This window comes from Moschus berezovskii, chromosome 16 (assembly GCF_049115385.1).
Source record: "Moschus berezovskii isolate FMDL1 chromosome 16, NW_MosBer_1.0, whole genome shotgun sequence".
NCBI lineage: Eukaryota > Metazoa > Chordata > Mammalia > Artiodactyla > Moschidae > Moschus > Moschus berezovskii.
In genome coordinates, this window is record NC_142475.1 from 11915156 (window position 1) to 11926277 (window position 11122).

The 11122-nt window shown below is 34.8% G+C and overlaps 1 protein-coding gene across 6 annotated transcripts in view; it reads right to left on the bottom strand.

Moving 5' to 3' along the window:
- LOC129560125 (DNA repair and recombination protein RAD54B) overlaps positions 1-11122 on the bottom strand; it is a 110347-nt gene that overhangs the window by 42224 nt on the left and 57001 nt on the right. For 5 of the 6 annotated variants that reach the window (XM_088844670.1, XM_088844669.1, XM_055432041.2 and 2 more), the window contains 2 exons: positions 4555-4746; positions 1020-1301 (listed from right to left, as the gene is read on the bottom strand). In XM_088844670.1, coding sequence (XP_088700796.1) covers positions 1020-1301; positions 4555-4746 — 474 coding nt within the window. Of the gene's footprint in view, positions 1-1019; positions 1302-4554; positions 4747-11122 lie in introns of those variants that run through there. The other variant, XR_016039331.1, reaches the window with a different exon arrangement.

Below are 11122 nucleotides of genomic sequence, written 5' to 3' on the forward strand. Positions count from 1 at the left end.
TGGATATCCACACGGAAAGAGCTTCCCAGATGGCACAGTGGTAAAGCATCCACCTGCCAATGCAGCAGATACAAGAGAGGACGATTCGAACCCTAGGTTGGGAAGATCCCCTGGAGAAGGAAACGGCAACCTGCTCCAGTATTCTTGCCCTGACAATTTCATGGACAGAGGAGCCTGGCAGGCTGCAGTCCATGGGGTCACAAGACACAACTGAGCACATACACTGCCTTTCTTACTGCCACATGGGAAAAGATGAACATCAATCATTAACTCACCCTGTACACAAAATTTTAGGCAAAATGAACCACAGACTTAATATAATTCAAACTTTATGTCTGTCACGTCACCAAATGAGAAGCTCTGTAATGACAGTTTTACCTCTGGGCCCAATGTATAAAAAGCATACAAAAAATACTTGTTGACTGAGCAATCAAATCTTAAAAAGTCATAAACAGACTAGGTTTTATTTTTGATGCAATTTTTAAATTAAATTCATTAATGTGAAAATTAACTTGACTGGATTGAATTCTCATGAATAAAATTTGAATCCTTTACATGAATTCTCACTTTCCAATACTTTTTTTCACTTTTCAATATTTTAATACTCAATTAAGTCACTAATTACTAATACTTGTGATCAAAGCATACAGTCTGCAAAATGGAAATTCAAAAATATTCCTAATTTATGAATTTACTAATTTTTATCCCTACAAAAGATATCAGGTTTTGTTGAAATCATACACATGTATGTGTGTATACACCTATAATTTGCACAATTTTCCTTCAACACATGTATTTTGGTTACTATACTCTTGCAATTGAACATTTACCTATGAAATAATTCTCAAACTATATTATTGTTCAATTTCAACATTATCCCTTATGTCAGACTATATATCTGAAAAATGATACTACTTTTACCTGAAAGTGTTAAAACAAAATTTCAACTTTAAATTCACCTACCAAAATATCTTTAGACAATAAAAACAGAAAACTGAGATTAAGTTTTTAAATCTTACTTGGCGCATATGGGTCATGGCGTGGTTTGCAATTTTTGGAACTGTTCTGTTTATTTTCCTTTGAACTGAATTTACAGACACTTTTGAAAGGGTTAGAGAAAGATTTCTTGGCAGCTTGAGAAGAACTTAAGACAGCAGAACATCCTCCTCCAAACTGAAAACATCTCCCACTGTTGAAATCATCTGGAGAGATGACACCCGTGACTTCTATTTCTTTTCCACCAATCATCATTGTTTGACCTTCTTCAATCTTTTCAAGCTCTTTCAATTTATATCCAGTGCCTTTAAATTGAGAAGGAAAAAATTAATTTATTGACACTCTAAGATGACTTAATTAGTAAAACCAGAGTCTCTTCTTAAAACTGTACAGAATGAAAACTACTTTGAATGCAAATAGCCTCATATAATAACCCACTAGCCAGAACAAAAATATAATTCATCCTTTTAGTAAAAATACACACATGAAAAAATCAAAAGGAATAAATAATTATATAGTTATAAAAATTAGGTAAGGTTTAGAGAGCCAAGGCTTTTTTTAAATTACTTAAAATACAGTCTACTGTATTCATAGTTTTGCCATCCGCTGTCTAAAGAAAATCAAGCAAAGAAGGGTTTTGGTAGGCTATGTATGGACCCTCCTTTTTTGTGAACAATCTAGACAAATGCCAGGACAGCTCTATTTCCATTTAGAAACAAGTGGAAATGTGAAGAACTAGCAATAGAAACAATTTCTAACACAACCAGTACTGTACTCTTCCACCTGCAATAGCATAGTAAAACTACATTTGTCATAGACGCTACTGATAGTCCAAGTTCTCGCTCTTGAATAAAAAGCAGGATAACATGCTTGTTTGAATTATTATTAATTCAACAGACATTTATTAGGTGCTGCCATGTGTAAGGTGTTGATGCAGTATAAATATGAGTAAGTTATCACGGGCTGCTTAAAATGAACTCATTTATCAGATAGAGTGAGGGAATTTTATACTCCTCTGCTTGAAAAAATTAAATGCATGATTTTTGTGCCACTGTGAGGGGCAAAACTGTGTATACCAAAAACTTTAAAGTTTCTAAAAACAAAATAAAAGATCATCATATTTTAGATAACATTACATGACCCTTTTAAACTAGCTGGAAAATTGCTACAATTCCCTATTAATACTGGGCTAATAATTACAATCTCTGACAACTGGGAACTACATAATATACATTTTTCAGTTACTAATGATAAAGCTCTAAGATGAAGCCAAATAGTTATTTGGCTGGTGTTCCTAAATGCTAAAATACCCAGCCCTCCATTTCCCAAACTGTTTCAATTCAACAGCAGTCCTGACCTCTCCATATTAATGAAGATAACTGTTTTACCTTCATATTGAAGCCAACTCTATTAATCCAATTACCATTAATTACATGAAAATGGGAGATAAGGATAAATTTAACTTTGAGGCATCTTCAAGAGGCTCTGCAACTCCAAAATCACTCGTTTCACTCTGCTCCCTAGTGATGACTGTCTCAAACATCTCAACATCTCCAGAAGACTTTCTTTAAACTCTTGAACTTTGTTTCCCACACTTGTTCTTTGCCGGGTATGTGGAATGAAAATCAACTGAATCTGACTATATTATCACAAGCTATTAGCAATTTCAGCATTCTAGCCTTCAGGTTTCTTAGGAGTGTTTATTCTTACAGTAATAATATTTAAATGCTGAATATCCAAATTATTTAAAAGAAAAACTGCTTGTATTATAGGTGATAACTTGCAAGATTAACTCCAGGTTGATATATTTATTAACATTATAATTAAGCAACCAAGTCTTATATTTGGATGCTTTCACTTTGAAAGCCAATAAATTAATTTTTTAAACCAGTGATTTTCAACTCCTGCTTGATATGAGAGTCATCTAGAAACCAGATGTTCAGTCCCTCTCCCCATCATCCAGACCAAATAATTACAGCCTGAGAGATCAAGGCCTAAGCACTGGCATTTTTTAAAAGCACCAGAGGTGATTCTACTTGTACAGAGGTGATTCTACCTTTTTCCACTATTTGCAACTGAGAGATCATTTTATAATTAATCCAAACTACACATACTCAAAACCATATATACTATAGTTATGGGTAACAGATATTCCAGGGTAATTTTGGTAATTTTTTCCTTGCTAGGGGGCTTTAGAATATAATTTCACTAAATAAGTATAAACAAGTTCTCAAAAAAATTTAGCCTCAATCCTTGGTGGCTCAGATGGTAAGAAATTTGCCTGCAGTGCAAGAGACCTGAGTTCAATCCCTGGGTCAGGAAGATCCCCTAGAAAAGAGAATGGCAACCCACTCTAGTATTCTTGCCTGGAGAATTCCATGGACAGAGGAGCCTGGTGGGCTACAGTTCATGGGATTGCAAAGAGTCAGACACAACTGAGCTACTAACACCTTAACTAACATGGAATGTGTATTGCTAATTTTCTTTTTAATTTCTCTAAACACTAAGCATAATATTGGATATATGGTATTTGTTCAATATTTTCATAATAAAAAATTCTATTGCAGATAATTCCATTCAGCCTCAAGTCTTGCCCCTCTGTCACTGCCCTTCACATACTACATTCCAGAAACACTGAAGTAGTTGTAATTCACTCTTGCCTATACCTGTACATATGCTATGCCCCTTTCTCATTCCCTACAAAATTACTCATTCCTCACATATTACCTTAAACAATAATTCCTTTGATGCTTTCCCTTAGCCTCGTAGGCTGATTTACATGGTCCTTCTATATATGCTCCTATTGTACTTAGCAAACATTCTCATTGAAAGTTATCTCAGTGCTTCCTAATTATCAATTACATTACCCTGTCCCTACTAAACTACAAACTATAACCCTCTTTGAATGCTTACTCATAGCATAGTTATTGAAACTACAAACTATGTTATTTTCAACATGTAGAACAGACTTTATAATTATGGGCCACATTTAGAATTGAAGAGTAATTTAAGAGACAATGTAAAAAGACCGTATTAATTTTATATACTCTGATTTTGTGGGCTAACCTATGCAAATAAATCATGCTGGCAATGTTTTATAATGGAAATAACGGTTACCTCCAATTCAGATGAAGTAATCTAAGTTATCTCTAGCTATTATCTCCTTGCTATTTTCAAATTTTTATTAGGTATCATTGAAGTTAAATATTCTACTCCTAATACCCACATCTTTTTAACCTTTAATCATTCAGCATTCTGGAAAAAAAGAAAAAAGATGAAAAACACACAAAGAAAAACTGCCTAATCTCAGAAAAATGCCAATATAACTGTATATATCTAGCTAGCCATTTAATATTCAAAGAAAATGATACCATAGGATGAAATTCATCTCACTGAGTATACATAAGACTGTCACACTTGCTATTATAAGATAAATTTATGTTTATCAGATAATTTATACATGAAAGTCAAGAAAGAACACCTTCAGAAAACACAGTTACATTTCAATTTTGTAGTCAGATACATATATTAACTTTAGACCAGGTAATATCACAATACCTCTTCCAATGTCTTTGCCTTCCAAATCCTTTAAGGTAAATGATTTTCCTTTTACAATAAGAACAGCATCACCTTCCCACTTTTTGTGTTTTTTCTTTGAAGCTTTACACCAAACAACACTGAAATATTTAACTAGGCTATCAGGTTTCTCTTGTCCCTTAGACACTGTTATTTCTTTAGGGGCTGAATGAACTAGAATATAAACAAAATAAAAACCAATTATTATAGATGACATTAATATTTAAGTAATAAAATCACTCAGCAGAATAAAAGCACAAGTAAACTGGATTGCATTAAGTATTTTTTCATATGTATGTTATAAACTGGGAAATTCAAATATCAGCTTCTAGCATTACCACGAGAACAGAATGTAAATTTCTTACCATCATACAAACTTAGTAGAAGTAGAAAAACATAATAATCACTGGTAAGATTTTAAAACTAGTAATTAAAGATAAAACTTCAGCTGCTGCTGCTGCTGCTAAGTCACTTCAGTCGTGTCCGACTCTGTGCGACCCCATAGACGGCAGCCCACCAGGCTCCGCTGTCCCTGGATTCTCCAGGCAAGAACACTGGAGTGGGTTGCCATTTCCTTCTCCAAAACTTCAGCATCCATGGAAAAATACCTAAAATCACGTGATAAGATATATCAAGGAAAAGTAATACAAGATCACAGAGATCTTTTTCTCTAAAAGAAAGCCCTGTAGTTTTTTCGATAAGAACAAAGGTAAAACATGAAAGCAGCAATCAGACTAAAATTTCATCAATATATTCTTGTCTCCTAGCTTAGGGAGCTGTCAGGTGGGGTCACTGATTCTGAGAATTCAGTAGTATATGATCAGGAAATTAAAAGTTCCTCATGAAAGTCTATACTTTACTTGAAAACATTCCCCGTATCACCTTACAAAAACATATCCAAAGGGTCCAACACAGAAAACTTTTCAGCAATGGGGAAACTGATTTATGGTGACAAAAACCAGAAAGTGGCTGCTGGCTCTGGAGCTGGGAAATTGACTGGAAAGGGGCAGGAAAGAAGAACTGTTCTGGGTGATAGCTGCATAGGTGAATACATTTAACAGAAACCACTGCGGACCATTTAGAGCTATAAATTTTACTGCATGTAAAGTACAGGGCTTGAAAAGGACAAAACATAAAACAACAAAGGAAACAGCAGAATAGGTAGAGAGGTATGTATATGACTATATAATGGTATCTTTTAGTGCTTTGAAGCAAAAACTCTCTAAAGTTATTAACTCAAAGCACACTTGACACTAAAGACAAAATCTCCCCTTATTACTCTGTCTTGTTCTTTCTTTTCCCCTTGGCAGTTAACCATGAGCACTTCCGTGAGAAATACAGAGCATCCTCATACTGAGCCCTAGCTCTTGCTTCTCACCTAACTTGTATACTATATTTTTCAATGACTAGATAAGTTTACTGCAGCTGAAGAGAGGAAAATCTCATTCCCCCATTACTGAAGAGCTATTCACTGTATCTTTTACCAAATACACACTTGACCTCCAATGCTATCAAAACAACAGAATTTACAAAACAAAAGCCAAATTATTACTTTATCTTTTAAAATACACCCACCTACTTAAATAGGAAAAGAAAAAGCCTTAAGACTAGGAATAAAAAAAGAATCCCATTTTCACCACTACTAATCAGTGTTGTCCTGGAAAGTCTTAGCCAATGCAATAAGGCAATAAAAACAAAAACTATAAAGATCAGAAAGGAAGAGAAGTAAAACTGTACCTATGTGCAGATGATAAAACTGTCTACATAGAAATCCACAGGGAAACTAAAAACAAAGGACTGAGAACTAATGACTTATTCCATCTAATTTCAAAGTTAACTATTATGTAACAAAAATGAAGATATTTTGGTATTTTAAAAAAAGACACAATGATCAATGCAACAAAACAGTGGCCACTGTGTATGGCCATTATTTTTCAACAAAATTGGCAAAACAAATTGATTTTCAACTGATTTTCAACAAAGTTGGCAAAACAAATTCAATGGGAATAAGCCTTTTCAAACAAATGCTGAGTTAACTGGATAGTCACACAGAAAAAAGATGAACATCAACCATTAACTCATCCCGTATACAAAATTTAACAAAAAATGAATCATAGACTTAAATGTAAAATTTTACTACAAACTTTTACAAGAAAATGTAGTAGAAGATATTTGTAATCTTGAAGTAGGCAAAGGTTTCTTAGAATACAAATGTATAAAACATTAAAAATAGGATATATGTTTGATTTTATCAAAATTTTTAAAGGACGCCATTAAGAAAACAAAGTCAAACAAATCAATAAAAAAATGGGCAAAAAAACATGAATAGATAATTCAGGAAAGAATATATACAAAAAGTCAATAAGTACATAAAAAGATGTTTAACATCATTAACCATTTGGGAAACGCAAATAAAAAACACAAGATACACTTCACATCTACTAAGATGATTAGTCTCAAAGGGATAAAAACAAGTATGGTGCAGATGCAAAGAAACTGGAATCCTCACTCACTACTGGTGGGAATGTAAAATAGTCCAGCCACTTTAAAAAACAGTTTCACGATTCTTCAAAAGATTACAGTTACCATATGATCCAGCAATTCCACTCCTAGGTATATGATCAAGACAGAGAAAAACATGTCCACACAAAAAAACTTGCACATGAATATTTATAGCAGTATTATTCATAATAGCCCAAAGGTAGAAAGAAACCAAATGTCCATTCAACGAACAAATGAATAAACAAATTGTGGTACATCATGGTATTATTAGTGATATTATTCGTAATATTATTCAGCCATTAAAGGAATGATACTGATACAGGCTTCAACACATAAACCTTAATAACATTATGTTAAGTGAGAGAAGCCAATCACAAAAGACTACACATTACATGATTCCATTTATATGAAATGTCCAGAACAGGAAAGTCCATAGAGACAGAAAGCAGTTTAATGGTTGCTTAGGAGGTGAGGGTGAGACTAGGGGCGGGGGGTATGGGGTTGAAAGTGAAAGAGCACAGGATTTCTTTCTGAAGTACTGAAAACATCTTAAAATTGTGGTGAGAGCTGCACATAACTGTAAACACACTGCTAGAAAGTCATGAATTATATACTTTATATGAGTGAATTAGGTCGCTGTTGTTCGGTCGCTCAGTCGTGTCTGACTCTTTGTGACCCCATGAATTGCAGCACGCCAGGCCTCCCTGTCATATAATGAATGAATTACGTGGAATGTGAATTATAACTCAATGAAGTTGTTTAAAAACATGAGATAACACCACACACTAACTTGACTAAAATTTTTAAAACCGACTATCTTAAGTGTTAGCAAAATGTAAAGTCAATTATAACTGGGAAAAAAGTATAGAGCGCCTAGAAATATCACACACTACTGGAAGGAATGTAAAATATTAAAATAACTTTGGAAAACAGTATGACAGACTCCTAAAAAGTTAAACGTACACCTACTATAACCAGCTATTCCACTGGAAAATATTTACTAAAGACAGAAGAAAACACATGTCCAAAAACCAACCAAACAAAAAATGTGTACAACTTCAAGCCAGGTACATCAGCCTCCTAAAAGCCTGAAAAACCACTGTCGCTATTAGAATTCAGATAATTCATTTGTGCATCATTGGCATTCATGGACTGAGAAAGTGAATTTTGCTGAAACCAGCAAGGTTTTTTTCTAAGAAAACAATTGATTGACGTGCAGCTAAGAAGTTGTGTCCAGAATGCTTGGCCCAACAGCTTAATCCCCTGAAAGGATCCCAGCTGCTGTAATCCCAAACACAACAGTCAAGAACAAAAGGACTGAAGGGCGGTGGCTCCAGTTTCCTGGTCTTCCTGTCACAAATGAGGGTGGCTGAACAAAGAGTAATTTTATACACTTCGTTGAGGGAAAATATGCTTCTAATATAGAAAATATGGTGTAGTTTTTTATTCTCCTCTTTTCGTATATTATTTTGAATACATTTCTCATATCATTAAACAGTAAAATGATGCTTAATATCTGCATAATGTATTACCAGTGATACTCCCATAAAGACAGGATCCACTTCACTACTATATTTAATATCATCTTACCAATTTTTAACTGTATTTATTTTTTATTGTTGCAATTATCATGCAGCAAAATTGACACTTTCTCTTGGTGTACAGTTAAGTTTTATGAACGTTAACACAGGTATAAATTGATTTACCCACTACCACAGTCAGGATGAGTTCCATCACTCCCAAGGACTCCCTCATGGGATTTCCCTGCTGGCTCAGCGGTAAAGAATCCGCCTGCCAGTGCAAGAGACATGGGTTTGATCCCTCATCTGGGAAGATCCCCATGCCTCGGCGCACCTAAGCCTGTGCACAACTATTGAGACTGTGCTCTAGAGCCCATCCTCCGCAGCCAGAGAAGACCTGCAAGAGAGGCTCACGGCAATGAGAGGAGCCCCGCTCTCCACTGGAGAAAAGCCTGCACAGCAAAGAAGGCCCAGCAGAGCTAAAAATAGTCATTTTTTAAAAAAAGACTCTCTCATGCTATTCTTTTTTGATCACACCCTTACCCTATTTAGTTGCTGATCTGTTTTTCTACCAATATAGTTTTGTCTTTTCAAGAACGTTTCAAATAAATCGAAATCATACAGTACACCACCTTTCAAGCTCGTTTCTCACACTCAGTATTATGTCTTTGAGATTTACCCCAAGTTGATGACTATATATAAACTTTGTTCTTTATTATTTTGTTCCTTATTATTTATTGAGGTGTTTCCATTAATAGATCTTAACTATCACAAATAAAGCTACTATGAACATTTATGTACAAATTTTTGTGTGAACAATCATCTTTACCAATTTGATAGAAATGGCATTTAACATGGTAATTTGAATTTTATTATTAGTGGTGAGACATTTTTTATATATAGTTACATTTCCTCTTTGCTTGACTTCTCTAATTTCATATTATAAAGGATGTACCTCAAATAAGTTTCTCACCTTTTTAAACTGAATTTTCAATCTGATCTGAAAACCCTCAACATTCATTCATCCAACAACTTACAGATTGCCCAAAATGCACTCTAAACTCGAACTCTTATTGCAAAATTTCAGTGAAATCTATAAGTAGAAAACGGACACTAAAGAGAACTTAAATTAGTAAGAAATTGTCAAAATTAAAGTAAAGGACTTTCCTGCTGATGCAGTGGATAAGAATCCACCTGCCAAAGCTAGGGACAAGGGTTTGATTCCTGGTTCAGGAAGATTCCACATGCCATGAAGCAACCAAGCCCCTGTGCCACAACTACTGAGTTCAAGCTCTAGAGCCAGCGTGCTGCAACTACTGAGGTCCACATGCCTACAGCCTGGACTTTGCAACAAAAGAAGCCACCACAATGAGAAGCCTGCGCAGGGCAACAAAGAGTAGCCCCTGCTCGCCACAACTACAGAAAGCCTGTGCACAGCAACGAAGACCCAGTACAACCAAAATTAAATGAATAAAAAAATTAAAAATTAAAATGAAATATAATACTATTATTTTAATATGTAAAAGGCGAACACTTAATAAGTGTTGAATGTGCTAGAAGAATCAAGAATCCATTTATATCCTCTTTAATATAAGGAATTCACTACACCTTTTATTATAATAAAATTTCAAATAATTTGTGAAATTTTAAATAGGCCCAGGTTATTTCAACACTCCTCTCCATCTCTCCCCACTAAAAAAAAAGAAAATCATACGTTTTGGCAACACATAGAATTTAAATGATTAAAGTGAGGCAGGTCAACATAAGCCCACTCACTAGAAATTATTAAACATTATACTGTAACTCAATAAATTATTATGTTTTAGTAACAGGTCAAAAGACTGATTCTTTTTTTTTAATGAGAAACTATGGGATTGGAGGGAGAACCAGTGCATTATTTTAGGCGTAAGAAAGAGCTCTTAAAAAGATCATTTGACTTCCCCCTACTAAAATCCTTTCCCCACAGTAAATCACAGGAAAAAGCCATAGCATGGAAAAATAAAGTTAAAATTATTCTGTGATGTGTTACATTCAGGGATAAATCAGAACACATGCATAAAAAGCGAACTTACATTGCCTGAAAGAGTTGCCTGTCCCCACTGTTTCCACTACAATCATCTAAATAACCACTCACTCCCTTGGTTTCTTCAAATTCGCAACTTCTCAACTTCACCAACTTGGCTTCCAGTCAGGCCTGCCCCAAAGTTGCTGTGTTAAAGGCCACTAAGTCCAGGTTCGATGCATGAGACAGGGTGCTCAGGGCTGGTGCACTGAGATGACCCAGAGGAATGGGATGGGGAGGGAGGTGGGAGGGGGGTTCAGGATGGGGAACACATGTACACCCGTAGTGGATCCATGTCAACGTATGGCAAAAACCACTACAATATTGTAAAGTAATTAGCGTCCAATTAAAATAAATTTATATTAAAATAAAAAAGAAATAAGAAACCACACACAAATAAAAGGAGCTCTTTACTTTTTAGTCCTGACCAAAGTTCCTGAAAGTATTGGATAATGTTGACCATTCC